This window comes from Mytilus galloprovincialis, chromosome 6 (assembly GCF_965363235.1).
Source record: "Mytilus galloprovincialis chromosome 6, xbMytGall1.hap1.1, whole genome shotgun sequence".
NCBI lineage: Eukaryota > Metazoa > Mollusca > Bivalvia > Mytilida > Mytilidae > Mytilus > Mytilus galloprovincialis.
Genome location: NC_134843.1, coordinates 30,076,697 through 30,094,011, shown reverse-complemented (window position 1 = coordinate 30,094,011; position 17,315 = coordinate 30,076,697). Strand labels below are relative to the sequence as shown.

At 33.3% G+C, this 17,315-nt stretch overlaps 1 protein-coding gene and 1 long non-coding RNA gene across 2 annotated transcripts; both read right to left on the bottom strand.

The window, feature by feature from the left end:
• Nucleotides 1-1,832: 1,832 nt before the first annotated feature.
• LOC143079326 (uncharacterized) lies at nucleotides 1,833-7,227 on the bottom strand. The gene is made up of 2 exons (XR_012979387.1): nucleotides 5,353-7,227; nucleotides 1,833-4,672 (listed from the first exon to the last, which is right to left on the bottom strand). It is a non-coding gene; the product is annotated as an uncharacterized LOC143079326 (long non-coding RNA).
• Nucleotides 7,228-12,663: 5,436 nt separating this feature from the next.
• On the bottom strand, nucleotides 12,664-16,234 carry LOC143078562 (uncharacterized). The gene has a single exon (XM_076253422.1). It carries the CDS (start codon nucleotides 15,886-15,888, stop codon nucleotides 12,664-12,666), a length of 3,225 nt encoding a protein of 1,074 aa, XP_076109537.1. The 5' UTR covers nucleotides 15,889-16,234.
• Between the last annotated feature and the right edge of the window lie 1,081 nt (nucleotides 16,235-17,315).

The following is a 17,315-nucleotide window of genomic DNA, read 5'->3' as shown; positions in this document are numbered from 1 at the left end:
ATGGATAAAATACGACATGCACATACGTCAATGAGCCTCAGTTCTGCAAGATACACAATGCAAAAGTGAAAGACACATAGACACACAGGTACTACATTCCTTCAATCATGCACACAACTACTAGTATAAGCAATTTTTAAAGAAGAGACCGAGTTATAACAAAGATTTCCAAAGATTTACCAGTATGTTCACACATTTGGAGTTAAGTATGTTCATTATCACTGAACTAGTATATATATTTGTTTAGGGGCCAGCTGAAGGACGCCCACGGGTGCGGGAATTTCTCGTTGCATTGAAAACCTGTTTGTGACAATCTGCTGTTGTCTGTTCTATGGTCGGGTTGTTGTCTCTTTGACACATTCTCCATTTCCATTCTCTATTTTACATTTCAAGATGTAAGTAAAGTTACTGACTGAAGAAGTCCCTGACTTAAGACAAACCATCATGTAAAAAAATATTTTATTTTTCGCTCAACCTTCTCTGTTTTTTCTTCATCTGTGGAATTTTTGGGGCCTTCGAATAGCTTGCTATGCGGTATGGGTTTTGATCATTGTTGAATGAAATACGGTAACATACAGTTGCTTACTTGTACGTCATTTGGCCTCTGGTGAAGAGTTGTCTCACTGGCAATCATACCAAAGCTTCTTGATTCAATATAAGTTACAAGCAAATACCAGTTAACAAATAATATAGAGCAGGTGAAAGAAAATCAACCCTTTTAAAAGCGCATTTTTTTTCTCAGAAAATTGAACATTTTCTAGTATTTCATGGAGGAATCTGCTTACAAAAATCTACCTTATCATTTATTTTGGCATGTACAACAAGTAACAAACACACAATGGCAGTATCGTCAAAAGACAAACACACAATGGCAGTTTCGTCAAAAGACAAACACACAATGGCAGTTTCGTCAAAAGACAAACACACAATGGCAGTATCGTCAAAAGACAAACACACAATGGCAGTATCGTCAAAAGACAAACACACAATGGCAGTATCGTCAAAAGACAAACATACAATGGCAGTATCGTCGAAAGACAAACACACAATGGCAGTATCGTCAAAAGACAAACATACAATGGCAGTATCGTCAAAAGACAAACACACAATGGCAGTTTCGTCAAAAGACAAACACACAATGGCAGTATCGTCAAAAGACAAACACACAATGGCAGTATCGTCAAAAGACAAACATACAATGGCAGTTTCGTCAAAAGACAAACACACAATGGCAGTATCGTCAAAAGACAAACACACAATGGCAGTTTCGTCGAAAGAAAGCCTCTTTGCATAAAATACGAAGAACGAATAACATGATTAATGTTTATAACTATCTATGAAAATACAATATTTGTAATAATACATGTACATTTGTTATTATAAATATCACATGTACATTTGTTATAATGAATGTCACTTCTTGTAATCAAGTGACAAATATGAAAAATAACATTTTACAATTAAGTTATAATAAATAAACAGTGCATAAACCTCAGTTACTGATATCTAAAAGACAAAAATAACTATTAGCAGTCTTTAAAAAAAAACCAGAAAATTATCTTGTTTTACAGTGTTGAACATTTTCCGGGTGTTAATTGATATTTTTTTTGTTTGTTTGACAAATGTAATTCACAAGGAAATTGGTTAAGGAACTGGACTTTTGTATATGTCAAACTAACTTATGAAAAAAAAAGAACTAGGTGAAAAGGACCTTCGAAGTCAAACATGTTACTTTTTATTTAGAAAACATATTTCTGTGGCTATTCAATTACGTAAAGAATAAATACATTAAAAAAACACATATGTAGTTGACTATTCAATTACGTAGAAAATATTGTTTTATTATTTTATTAAAAAATAATTACAATTCGAAATTTTACAATTGTGTGAGTACTGATAAAGTGAAGAGTACTTTGTAAAACAAAATTAATATTACACGAACTAGTCTGCAAAAAATGAAACAAGAACGGTACAAGCATCTACTTATTTATAAACAGTCGAAAAAGTGTCATCTTTAATTGTGATTAAACACATGGTGTATTTTGTTTGTTAAAATAGATAAGAAGGATTTTGAAGGATAGTATACAGTTCCTAAGCGTAGGGGATTTACTCACTGTTGAGGGCTGTAGTGGTCAATTTCTTTGTCATTTGGTCTCTTATGGAGAGTTTACGTCTTATTGGCAATTATACAACATCTTCTCATTTCTATTTTTTCACACTTTCAAGTCTAAAATTTTGTTTTATCTAAATAGATCTGACCCCTTGAACAGACCCTTCTTGTAATTGAAATAATTAATATATTACATGCGTCCTTTATGCCGGAGAGTAAGCTTATGGGCTTTGCTCATTGCTGAAGGCCGTACGGTGACCTATAGTTGTTGATGTCTGTGTCATTTTGGTCTCTTGTGAATAGTTGTCTCATTGACAATCATACCACATCTTCTTTTTTATAATTAGAGCAATAAAGCTCGCTTGAGGGAAAGTTACTTCCATAATATACCCACGAAGCAGCAACCTAATAATTATATAATCACAAAATGTGATTTTTTTCTGATAATATAACATTAGCCGAAAATGTTCATAATTGTATTTTGTCTCATCCCAAAAGGAGTTGTTACAATTTTGCTCATAATAGATTCCAGATTGTGTTGTCCTGCTAAATGTAATGGGACACTGGCTGTAGGTGACATTATTAAGTTGCGTTTCGGAGGCGCTATGAAATTTGGGAATGTAACAGGTTCATGGTGAAAGGCAGACACGCCATTTTTCAATATTTCTCCTAAATTGAAATTGGAAGCAAAATTGTCTTTTAGTTGAGTATCCACTGGTACTGATTTAAAAGGGCTTATAATGTTATTTTCAATTATATCAAAGAATGTGCGTGGTCCCTTCTGAACACTACGCACATTTGATGCGATAGATTTTTTTGCACTGGAAGTAGCCTTTAAAATATTTTTGAGATTTGCAAATGGGTTGTTTTTTAGTTGTTTTGATTTATGCTTGTTATCTTTAAATATTGAGAAGACTTTATCATTTGGCTTAAGTGCACCATCCCGAAGAACAGTTTTCTTGGGTCTTTTCGTATTCTTAGTCACAACTCTATTTAACTGCTTTTCGTGTCGAATTGTTTTGTCTTGTTGTCTGCTATTCAAACGCTTATTTGTTGCAACGCTATTTGACTTGATATCATTCGGAATTTTGTCTTTTTCATGTCGAATTGTTTTGCCTTGCTTTCTGCTATTCAAACGCTTATTTGTTGCAACGCTATTTGACTTGATATCATTCGGAATTTTGTCTTTTTCATGTCGAATTGTTTTGCCTTGCTTTCTGCTATTCAAACGCTTATTTGTTGCAACGCTATTTGACTTGATATCATTCGGAATTTTGTCTTGAATTCCAGTATTTAATCTTTCAATTGGTTTTCCGTCTAATCCATTTAGCCACATATCATTGTTTCTTGAGCCATGTTTTCCTTTATGTTTATTCAATTTGTCATCTAAACTATTCTTTCGCATGTTATGGGGATATGTGTCCCGTGGTTTTGTATTGACACTCGAACCACTAACCAAATCAACTCTGGAAGTTTCTCGGTGATCATTTGATTGTATTACTTTATTTGATTTTAATTTATTTGCCTGATCGTCTGATTGTGTCTTGCCTTGAAGTATTACTTTATTTGATTTTATTTTATCTGCCTTATCGTCTGATTGTTTTTTGTCTTGAACTTTTTCTTTTATCGTGTTTGATTGGGATTCTTGACTAGCCTTATCTTGTACTTTGCTCTTTAAACCAAGTTTATTTGCACCACCGTCCGGTGGTGTATTTTTGATAGCTTTTCCACTTGACAGTACATTTTGAATTGGCTTATCTTGTACTTGGCTATTTAAACTCAGTTTACCGGCTACAGCGTTTAATGGTGGATCTTTGAAATCATTTTCTAGTACCAAGCTGCGGAAACCTAGTTTATCTGCAACATTGTTTGACTGCGCATTGTGATTAGCCATATGTTGTCTTGGGTTCTTAAAAACCAGTTCCTCAGCTTCATCATTTGATTGTGCTTCTGGTTTAGCCTGTTTTCGGACTAAACCCAATTTTCTTGCAACACCGCTTGTCTTTGTGTTTTGATTTTCTGTTTTCTTCAAAGGTTTACTCAATGGTAGTTTAGCTGCCATATTATTGAGGGGAATATCAAGGAAGCCCCTCAAAATAATATCGCTCGGAGCACCATCTATCTTCTTATACTGATGACTCGTTTTTCTCTGCACAAGAGGTACAGTGTTTTTACTGCTTATATGAATTGGATTGAAAAACTTAGTTAAAACCTTCTGGTCTTTTATTCTCATTCCTGGTAAGCTTATCACCTCCTTCATTCCATTGTTGTACGATCCAAATCTGTTACCGTTCAGTTGAGATACACTGAAATCGTTGGGATCGTCGTTTTGAGCGCGAAAACGGTCTGCTGATAACGAATTTACAACTCTAATATCCGAAGCAACTTGATAATTAGGGATTGGGGCTAAATCTGTCCCAGCTTTATCATTAACACCTTCACTCCATTTCAAAACTGGGCTTAATAATTGGCGGTTATTTTCCTTTCCCTTCATTTTTGTTTGTCTATTGTTTATATCAGGTCTTGATGCCATTGTTCTAGGCGAGCCGAAACGATTATTGCCTGAAAAATATTTTGTTCAATCATCAGGTTTATATCTTTTTTACTACGTAAAATTTAAATGTGTATTATCGATTCATTATAACTAAATAAAGTGTATTTTTAAAATTTCTTCTAAAATTACAAGGTATTAAGATATTCAAATCTGACAGGATTGACACTCTTAAATGTTCTTGAGAGAACATGCTGTAGTGAACATTGCATGCTTTGGTTTATACCAAATTTATGTCCCAGGTTAAGAGGAGGGTTGTGCCCACCAACATGTTTAACTCTGACACATGCTGTATGTATGTGCATGTCCAAAGTCAGGAGTCTGTTATCCAGTGGTGTGTTACATATTTGTTTTCCGTTTATTTTTTGTAAATAAATTTGGCCGTTAGTTTTTTCGTTTGAATTGTTTTACATTTGTCATTTCGGGGCCATTTATAGCTGACTATGCAGTATTGGCTTGGCTCATCGTTGAAGGCCGTACGGTGCCATATAGTTGTTTATTTCTGTGTCATTTGGTCTCTTGTGGAAAGTTGTCTCATTTGCATTCATACTACATCTTCTTTTTTTATGTTTACGTAAAATCTAATAGAAATGACAATTAACTGAAATAAGTAACCATTTATAATGTTATTATTCAAATTCTTGAGAGGAAATACTGTATTGAAGATTTATATCAAATTTAAGTCACTTACCTGCTGCGAAATTATTAGCGTGTAAAACAGCCAATTCTAGTGAACCTTCGTGGAGGTTTGGATCCACTAATATGTCATATCCTTGAGAATCTCCTGGGAGTTGTATAGAAAAAGGACTGGAATCGTTCCCTTTAATCAACTCTAACATTGGGAAATCAGTTGAGAAACTTTGAGAAATAGAACCTGTGTTTTCCGTGTAATCGTTTAAAACATTTTCAACATCACCGAGCGACAGTTTGAGATGTTCATTTTTTGTTTTGTTATCATAAAAATCCTGAATAAACTTTGGAAGTTCTTCATAACGATAGAACCTGCCTTCGATTATACAACCGCCTGGCACTATTTTGATATTTGATAAGTTGATGACGTTAGGACGAATATTATCTAAAGGACTTTTATCAATTTGACCAGTCCCTATATCATTCAAGTTAAGTAGATAATCATTGTGTCCATTAAGGTTTGATTTAGAAGGCTTTTGATTGTTGAAATTAGGGAAATCATTTTCCACCGCCATATCGTTAAACTCTGATAATCCAGATACAAACTTCGTTCTATCAGTGATGCTGTCATGATGTGGTTGCGGATTAAACACGAATGATTTATCTGGCTTTGAAGAAAGGCCATTGCTTGATGAATCACTGCTGCGATATGATAATATTTTAGTAGGTTTTACTTCGTCGGTTTTGGTAGGGTTATCGATCATCTGGTTTGAAGGTATAAATGGCGATTTGTATGTTGGCATTTTCCGTCTATTTAAAGGTATAGCAGTATCAACCGGAAATGAATTGTGATTATTATCATTATTATCATTGTGTATATCATGTTGATCAGTTTTTAGTATCGACTTTATATTTGATTGGGGCATTTCATACCACTGATCATTTTGTTTTGGAATGCTATCAGCAGAATTTGATGTTTTTGGTAATTCAAATTTTGCATCATAAAAGACATTCATCGGTTTGATTGCAGTCTTGGAAACAGGAAAATGGTCACCAGACATGAATACTCTTGATTGAGATAAAATCCTGTTCACTTTGATTACATCTTTCGAACGAGATTTTGCCTGTTGAGTTTGTTCAATATTACCAAGATTAATTCGCATTCCATTACCATTACTTAAACTTTTTCCTGGTTTCGTAGGTTTTTTCTCTAGAGTACTTTCTTTTTTAGTCTTCGAATAAATGGGTAGACCGTTTGACAAAGATTTACTTATCCTTCGAAATAGACCGTCTTTGATATGTCTCTTTGTGTGCCGACTTTTCCTGCGTTTTTGTAGTCTAGGTTTCTCGGTTGTATATCGATGAATAACAACTCCTGATGATCCACTATACTTTTCACTCTGATGGACAGAATTTTTCATGTTCTCTAATGGAGAATTCAATGATACCTTCATTTCTGGTTGAGTCTTTAAAACTTTCGAGTCTTTGTATGATTCGGTAGGTGTTTCAATACTACCTTGAGTATTGTTTGGAACTTCAAAAAACATCTTTCTAACTTTATTTGTTCCTTTGATTTGAATTGAATTCTGACTACGTTTACCTGATTCATAAGCATTGTTGTAAACTTTTATTGGTTTATCCAGTCGCTTTTGTAAGAACGAAGGAATTGATGTTGATCTCCGCTGTCGTTTCAGACCAGCAAGTTTAAATTTCCGGAATGCATTGTATAACACTCTATTGTTTTCAAAATTAGTTATACTTTGTACCATTCCCGGGAACATAAGTAACCTTTTAGATGGCTGTTTGTTTTTAGAGGTTGGTTCAGAACCATCTACATTAATATTTCTTGTATGTTTAGTTTCATACAAATCTGAATTTAAGGAATCCATATTCTTGTGGTGTTGTTTTTCAGTAGCTGTCGACAGCGTTTGACTGTCACTTGTTCCTAAAACATAAAATATATAAGATATTGTAATTTCTATTGTCAGGTGAGGTAAATTAATGATGTACTTTTTAATATCGATTCGTACAATAGAATCATTTGCTTGAATCGTTCATTCACGTCATGAATAGTATAACAAAAAGTAAAATCACAAAAATACTGAATTCAGAGGAAAATCAATTCGGAAAGTCCATAATCACATGGCAAAATCAAATAACAAAACGCATCAAAAACGAATGGACAAGAACTGTCATATTCCTGACTTGGTACAGGCATTTTCAAATGTAGAAAATGGTGGATTGAACCTGGTTTTATAGCTAGCTAAACCTCTCACTTGTATGACAGTCGTATCAACGCATAGAAGTTCATTAGTTTGATTTAAACTTATCTTCTTACATGCTTTGTTTAGAATGTACATACGTACATATATGATTGCTAAAATTGGTTAACAGTCTTTTTGATTATTATGGACTTACGAGGAATTAGTGTACTTCCTATAACACTAATGGTTAAGAAGCGCTGTTGAATACATGCCAACTAGAAAATAATCAAAAAGATACCAACAACCAAAAAGACAACTACATCTCAGCAATCTTCAACAACACTTCCACAGTCAAACAAACCAAAAACAAGCTAAAGCATATTAAAATTCATGATAGTACTAAACATCGTAAGCATAAGTGCCCTTCTTTGTAATTACCAAACAGATTTGTACTTGTATGAGCAGCATGGCAGTTGCCACATGTGGAGCAAGATCTTCCCTTACCTTTCAAGAACAGCTGAGATCACCCCTGTTTTTTGTAATGATTCATTATGTTCAATCTTCAGTTTTTAATGGTGTGTTATGTGCACTGTTATTTTTAAAAAAGAATTAGATAAAGTATATGAAGATATCAAGTTACAGATATTGATAATGTGTTTTCTCAAACTAAGTTAATCTTATGTACTCATCATTTACTACATATTTCGTTGTACCAAAACAAGCTTCGAATATAGCACCGGGATAATTAAACTCATCATAGATACCAGAATGATAAAATTGTGTAATTTCTAGTTTAAAAAAATCAAACTAAACTTTTAACTGGTGTGGTTTCATGATCAACTACATTAATATGTACTTTTATCTTAAGGTATTGTTGAACTTAATCGACAATAATGGTAAACTAATCGACATTTTAAACAATCTTATTATTTGTGTCGTTTTAATTGTCTATTTTTGGTTGTCTTGTACGCAATGAATCATACAAATTAATAGACCATTTTTACATTCTTCTTATGCAATCTATTTCAAGATATTCTCTTTTTGTGCATTTGGAAAGAACAAAAATACGTACAGTTTAAGATCACCCCTAGTTTTTGGTGGGGTTCGTGTTGCTTATTCTTTAGTTTTCTATATTGTGTCATATGTACTTTTGTTTGTCTGTTTGTCTTTTTCATTTTTAGCCATGGCGTTGTCAGTTTATTTTCGATTTATGAGGTTGACTGTCCCTTTGGTATCTTTCGTCCCTCTTTTAAGACCAAAACACAAAAACTTAACATTGAACAATGAACCTTGAAAATGAAGTCAAGGTCAAATACGTTTTTCTGCTAAAAAATTAAAACCACACTTTATATTTCATCCATCAGACGAGCATTTCTAAAATAAAAAGTAAAATCACAAAAATACTGAACTACGAGGAAAATTCAAGACGGAGAGTCCCTAATCAAAATGGCAAAATCAAATGATAAAACTCATCAAACGGATGGACAACAACTGTCATATTCTTGACCTGGTACGGGGATTTTCAAATGTAGGAAATGGTGGATTGAACCTGGTTTTATAACACTAAAACTCTCACGTGTATGCCAGTCGCATCAAATTCCATTATATTAACAACGATGTGTGAACAAAACAGACACAATATGCAAAGTAGTCACAATATGGGTACAGCAGTCATCATTGTGTCGCAATCTCAAAACAAACAAATATTTAACTAAAAAGCACACAAAGTATCTATCAATTTTAAAAACCACATTCATTGCTTAGCGTGTATGACGTCAGAAATATAAACGTCACATAGAAAGAAATATGATATAATTTTGTCGCACAAAATATTTAAAAAAAAAAGTATAATTTCACATGGGGAATAGTGGTATACAGGGTTTTAAAATCAAACGTTATGTTATAACTAATTTCAGGAACAGACCGAGATTTAAAATTATCCAGAAGTTCATTAGAATACTTAAGAATCCACATATTGTTAATACCACTTTTTTTTTTTACCTTTATCAGGAACACATAACGCAAATAAATTAAAAGCCTAGGATGCATAAGAACTCAAACAATTGAAGAGCTAGATGACCAAAAATTTCATTCAATAATATTCAAATCCATCCAAGGTCAACTTTGCCTGTCAACTAGCGTCAGATTCCATATATAGTATGAATACAAATAACATCTTGTTCGAATGTTAGAATTCAGCATACAAATTAAGAATGTTAGCTAATTTTATTCGACTAGAGAAAAACATTAAAACTTTTTAATTTAAAACACTTACATGTGCTAATTTATTCAGATCAAGTATTTTTCTAATTGGATTTCGACAACTCTATTCTCCATAATAACTCTTTTTGTGAGTATTTTGTTTCGATGGAGATTTCTTACGTTTTGAATTTGTACAGATTTTGTTAAAAATTCAAGTTACACATAATTTTAAACCATTTTATCATAATATTCGGACTAGAGTCTGAACCATCATAAAATAGACTTTCAATGAATCCATAACCTAAATAGTCGCATATTCCCTCAACAATGGCAAATTAACCTATCTAATTGTACAACCATATTGGGGCCAAATTCCAAAGATTGACGGGGGTAATGTCACGGCTATGTACCTTGTGCTGAATATTTATCATAACCTTTTCCCATTACTGTCTGACCAATAACCTTAAATAAAAGACACTTGCAGTTCTTTAATTTTTATTCGAAGTGTATGAAAATAACAACTTCAGTCAAAATATTCTTCAAACAGAAAACGTTAATCTCCATTCAAATTGTATGTTTTCAAGATTATACTGTTGGCATTGTTTCAAGCTTGTTAAAATAGTAACAACATTCATCATGATTATTTGGAGACGCATGTTTTGATTGAATTTCTTGAGCATGATATAAAATAGGAGCAAATTCTGTCTAAAGTAACGAATTTTACATTTTTCAGCAAGCAATAATAAAGTTTGAAAATAGTCTTCAAATGATACTGTCACCGAGGAAATAAACAAAAAAAATATCATTCTATGAGTCTTTAAAATAATTCATGTAAAAATGATAAAAACAAAAGAAAGATAGTTGTATTATCATGTTGAGAATATAATAAAACCAGGTGATGCAAAATTCTTTCAGCAATGGCATCGACCTAGTGGTTTTAAGTCGGATGATGCAAGCATAGTAGAATACTCCTACAATGTCGACTCATCCGGTATCCCTACAATCAGATTTTTAACGCTATTTTCCCATGTGTGTTTTTTTGTTGTTTTTTTTTAATTCGGATTAAATGGAAAATCGGGGATATACTGTTGCCTCTAATAAGGTGTTCACTTAACAGATACTGTAAACGTAATGGAACACAAGTATTCAAGTCAAACTGGAAGTATGTTTGAAGTATTATTCTATGGTCTTCTTAATATAGAATAAAATGCTCCCTAAGGCGCAGCTAAAAAAAGTTCATCAGAAAATACCAAGACCTTGTCGGTAAAATTTGCATATCAATTTAACAAATATTGCATGATAGTCTTGCTGTATAAATCAGATTTTTAACGCTATTTTCCCATGTGTGTTTTTTTGTTGTTTTTTTTTAATTCGGATTAAATGGAAAATCGGGGATATACTGTTGCCTCTAATAAGGTGTTCACTTAACAGATACTGTAAACGTAATGGAACACAAGTATTCAAGTCAAACTGGAAGTATGTTTGAAGTATTATTCTATGGTCTTCTTAGTATAGAATAAAATGCTCCCTAAGGCGCAGCTAAAAAAAGTTCATCAGAAAATACCAAGACCTTGTCGGTAAAATTTGCATATCAATTTAACAAATATTGCATGATAGTCTTGCTGTATAAATTCAAAATTCAAAGTCCCTAATCATATGGAAAATCAAAATTTCAAACACTCGAAACAGGCATTTTCTAATGTAGAAAATGGTGGAATAACACTGGCTTTATAGCTAGCTAAACTCTCACTTGTATGACAGTCGCATTAAATTCTATTATATCGACAACGCTGTGTGCGCAATATAAACAGACATAATAGATAAAAATTTGTTGTGAATATAATGAGCTTAACTATATGCTCTTGTCAAACTGTGATAGGTTTATCTAGCTGTATAACTATGTATAATCCACCATTTTCTACATAAGGAAATGCCTGTATTAAAGCCTGAATATGACACCATTGACAGTTGTTTTCAATTTGTTTGATGTGTCAGAGCCTTTGTTTAACCATTTGATATGGGACTTTTTGTTATGAAATTTCTCTTGAAGTTCGTAATTTTGTTATTCTACTTCTTGATACGACCAAAGAGGTCAAACCCTGAACGGCTAGGGGCAATTATTATACAACATCCAGGCTTGATAAAGCTCTGAACTTTGAATGTGATTAAATATTCCACACCGCATAGATTTCCGAAACAAAATGAATATGGTTAAAGAACTTCAGAAAAATTGAAATTGACCATTTACTTATTATGGTCCAATATTTTAACTCTAAATACATAATTAGATTCGGAACCTCAATAGTTAATGTTTTTACGAAACCAAACCAACTTAAATATTGGACCTTGTTGGACCTCAATGTGAGCCAAGTCAAAATCCAAAACATATACACACGATAATTCCTAAACGATTAGGCACATAGCTCTCAAAATCAAAATGCCAAACTTCCTTTTTGGGAACGTAAGCTTGTTGTGCAATTTCACAGAGATCCATACACTTATACACAAGTTATTGTCCTGAAACTAGAAAACTGTACCTTGCAATATAATTTCATAGAGATTTATACACTTAAATCATGTTATTGTCTGGAAACTAAATGTCATCGGACCACGACGACGAAATCGCCATATCATTATACGGCCGCAATTTTTTTTTGCATTTCGTATAAAAACTCTTTAAAGATACAAGGCTTATAAATTTGTACCGCAAGATGTTCATTTCATCTGCAAAAGACTTATCAGTGCCACATGAGAAAAGTTAAAGGTAAAATAAAATACGAAGCAGAAGTGCATCGAGGATTGAACATTCTTAAAGGTTGTGCCAAGTACAGTTTAAGTGATTGATTCACTGTATAGCACTGCACATGTTAATGTGTTTATTTTGAACCTTGGACTGTTTCCAGTTGCATACTGATAAATGTTTATTTTTGTTGTTGTTTTGATAAACAGTTTATCATAATTATTTTCTACTTACCAGGTTTTGTTATAACAGCTATTTTTCCGGTCTTTTTAAGTTTCCTGGAAAACCTACTCATTGCTTTCTTGGAACCTACATGTGCGTTTTTATCGTTGTTTGATGGAAGGATTTGAATGGTTAATCCAGTTGGTACCTTAGATAGTGTTTTACCAGCTGAAATATTGTCTCTCATTTGTTGGTCATCAGAAAATTCTGTTTTATTCTTAGAGAACTGTTGTAATGGATCGACAATAGTTTTCATTGGTACAAAACCAGCCATTTGTTTGTTTGGAACAACAATCGTGCCCAGAGATTTATTTTTATCTTCTTTTGATTTAGCCTTCTGTACTTTGGTTTGTGTGCTTTGAAGTGATGCGGTAACAACGAACAAAGATTCATCGGTGTTGGATGAAACAGGTGAATCGGTTGACAAACTTTTGACAGACACGCCACTTTTAAAAAGGTCCGAGTTGACATTATTATCATACGTGTTGTGAATACCGTTTTCGCCATCGCTGTGAACTTTCAAATTTAGCGTTATAGAATTGCCAATATTTGTGTTCTCGTTAGGTGACACATTTAAAGCGTTGATATTTTGCACTCTGTTTCCATAAACCGCTTGATCATCGAAGTTTGTTTTCTCGTTAGGCGACACATCTAAAGCGTTGATATTTTGCACTCTGTTTCCATAAACCGCTTGATCATCGAAATTTGGTTTCTCGTTAGGTGACACATCTAAAGCGTTGATATTTTGAACTCTGTTTCCATTAACCGCTTGATCATCGACATTTGTTTTCTCGTTAGGAGACACATTCACAGTGTTGATACTTTGCACTCTGTTTCCATTAACCGCTTGATCATCGAAATGTGTCTTCTCGTTAGGTGACACATCTAAAGCGTTGATATTTTGCACTCTGTTTCCATTAACCACTTGATCTTCGAAATTTGTCTTCTCGTTAGGTGACACATTTAAAAGGTTGACATTTTGCACTCTGTTTCCATTAACCGCTTGATCATCGAAAGTTGTCTTATTGTTAGGAGACACATTCAATGTTTTGATATTTTGCACTCTGTTTCCATTAACTGCTTGATCATCGAAATGTGTTTTCTCGTTATGAGACACATTCAAAGTATTGATACTTTGCACTCTTTTTCCATTAACCACTTGATCATCGAAAGTTGTCTTCTTGTTAGGAGACACATTCAATGTGTTGATATTTTGCACTCTGTTTCCATTAACCGCTTGATCATCGAAATTTGTTTTCTCGTTAGGAGACACATTCAAAGTATTGATACTTTGCACTTTTTTTCCATTAACCGCTTGATCATCGAAATTTCTCTCAATGAAATTTGATAAATGACTTTTAGGCGGAGTAGGCACAACTGAAACGAATGTGGGGCGGGCTGAAAGTGTATTCCTAGCAACTAATTGTTCTATACCTAATGAACCTGTGACAATGGAACCTGGCACGGTATTATGTTCAGGCTGAACGGTTGTTTCTTTAGACACTTGTAAATTTCCAGTTTTCGAAATGTAATCCGTGGTTATGATGTTAATACTACTTTGATCATCGTTTGAAGGCATGTCGCTATTTGATAGTTTATTTACTATTTTCTGTCCTTTATTTAGTCCATCTTTGGTTTGTTTTCTGTTTATCTTTTCCATTGAAACATGATTATTCACAAATCTTGGCCCAGAATTAACAACAAATGCATTACTATTTGATAATCCATGAGGCATAGAAAGTTGTCCAGATTCAACAGCTTCCGAAGCAAGCCGACCGTTACCTGTTATAATTGATGGACTTAATTGACCCACAACAAGAATCTTCGTGTCCTCTCCTACATTCTCGTTCAGCATTGGATCTTTATTGACTAGAGGGGACTTTGGTTTTGTATTTGACTTGTCTTCATCTGTTACGTGTCCTTTTCCAAATATTTTATCATCGTGTTTCCCATCTGTGGTTTTCAAATTTTCTTTTATTTTCTTTACAGACACAATGGTTGAATCTAAGGTACGTGTCATGTTCGAATTTTTGATGGGAGAATCGGTTTGTGTTACAGATGATACATGGTTGCCATCGTTTGTTTCAGTTTGTGTTTGTTCGTCATTAATTTGTGTCGTGTGGATTCTGTCATTAGATACGGGAAAATCTTTGGATAATGTTGAACTCGGGGTTGTAGTACCCGATACTCCTTTCATTGACAATCCCTTGTTAGATGACGATTGATTTTCATCAGAAGGATTAGACATGGATTTTGATATGGTTACTGGCTCATTTATGACACTTGAGCCCTTCTGTTGACTTGTAAGCTTATTTGTATATGAAAAATCATTTTTTCGCAGTAGACGTTTGTTACCACCGACCTTAATTCCAGTGATTAATTTTGAATTTCTAGAAATGCTTTGAGGATTCTCATCATCATGTGAAGGTATTATGTTTAAAACTTCATTGGCAATAGTTGGTTTACTTACTGTAATTGAAGGTTCTGTATGTGAATGCAACTCAGGTTTTCTACCATGAGACGTCTTTGGTTGACTTGTAGCAGATGATCCAGACGATATGATATTGTTTTTCTGGCCACCATCCATAATACCATTTTGCTTGGTTGACGAAAGAGTCGATTTTGAAATTACATTAATTTTATTTACCAGGCCTGAAGTTTTAGGTAATATAATATCACTATTTGAACTGTTTAAATCATCCAATGATGTAACACTTCCCTTATATGACTTCTTAGGCACTGTTGTTTTGGGTTTAACTGAAACTGTGTTTCTCGTGACATTACTCTGAGCCATTGAATTTGTTGGTGATTTGCTTGTTTTTCTTTCACTTTTTGCAGTTTCACTTACTGATTTTGTAGTTTTAGGCAGTACAGTGTCAGTTTTTAAAATATTAATAGTAGGCTGTGAATTAATAGGCATGATAATTCTGTCTGTTGGTGTTTCAGAGAGAGATTCTGACTTTAACAGTACAGCCTCGTTCTTAACATCATGAATGATCTCGGAATGTACTTTCGCAGATGATGGTTGGGACTCATCTGTTTCAGTTGGGGCCAGTGGATCCTTCGGTTGTTTCGAATCTTTATTGGCAGGTTTAGAAGAAGTAGGTTGCACTTTCTTTGGCAGATTAATCTTGACACTTTTGTTTCTTTGAAAAAATAATATTTTTCGGGTCGCATCTTCTGTTGTTTTTCCTGATTTTTTTATGTTTTTGTTGACCGTGATTTTCATTCCAGCCTGTTTAATTCTTAATGAATTTCTATCATTCTTGTTGTTTTTCTTTGAAAGTATATCATATACTTCTACCCCAGTTGATTTGGTTTGATCTGCATTACCAATGGGCGATTTGTCTACTGTTTCTGAATACTTGAAAGGCAGTGAATGGTTAGCATTGTTACTTGTGATAGGTTTTGAATTATTTGGGTTTGTTCCTGGTTCTATTTCTATACAATCTTCGTCATCTTTTCCAGTTGATTTTTTATTTTTAGCCACATTTTCATAGGCTCTTTGTATATCATTTTTTATTTCCAAAATTGTTTTAATTGTTTCTATAAGCTGTCCTACATTTTGAGTTGGGTCATCATCGTCCGGCTTCGTTTTACTGTCTGCATCATAAATACCTAAATATAAACAACAAAAATATTATGCAGTTCGATTCCGTTTATTTAAACTTCGACTTAATACAATAAACACGTATGTTCTTAATTCAATTAGGTTTTAATTGTCAAAATTCCCTCTCTAGAAACTTAAAGACAAAAATATTGTCCAATATACACGGTGTATCTTGCAATGATTAAAATAGGAAGTGTGGCTATTCACATAACGAGAGGGCAACTCAACGACCCTTAAAAACAAAATACACAAGTATGTCAACAGAAATCTCCAACAATAAACAGATCAGTGGTGGATCCAGGAATTTACCAAAAAAAGGGGGCCGGGTTCATGGAAACCCTCTAAATCGGCCTCTGTAGATGTCTATACAACACAACAAACTGTACCTCGCACTCGAGAATAAAATATTGTGATTTAATTTTAAAGAGACTATTTCAGGTACCTTCAAATGAAAATATAGCGGAGCTACACTATTAGTAGTGCTTGGGAATATATGCTGTCATTTAATTTCGATGATAAGTTTACCATGGCTACATATTCTCTATATTTGTAGGTCAATCAGTATACTACGTAGTTTTTCGTATCATTATAAAACGCAATGCATTGAACCAGACGAATAAAATTAAGAGACAATATATAATAAATTAAAGAAAGATAGACAGCAGAAAGAGAAAAAAAAATATGACAGTGGTATATGAATGATTGTATAAAAAGACCACTAAAATCAATTGAAAATGATTTATAAATTTCCCAATACTAAGGACAAAATCATAAATACTTAATGTGAAAGTCACTGAACTTAAGTCTTTTGTTCAATAATTGGGTCATTTAAGTTATTCCCTAAATATATATATATATATATATAATTTTATAGTTTCTGTGCCTCTTTTCAACACCGATTTGTACACAATGATCTATTAAAAGTTTGCAAAATAGTGTCTGCATTATTTTATAAAACAAATGTACAGTTAGGCTGAACAATCACTATGATTTCTCATGTTATGATGTTTCAATAACTCCCTTTTTATTGGGGTAATTTTTTTTTA

Excerpts from the sequence above, each read along its gene's own strand:
- LOC143078562 (XM_076253422.1), bottom strand. The coding sequence starts at position 15,888 with ATGAAAATCACGGTCAACAAAAACATAAAAAAATCAGGAAAAACAACA.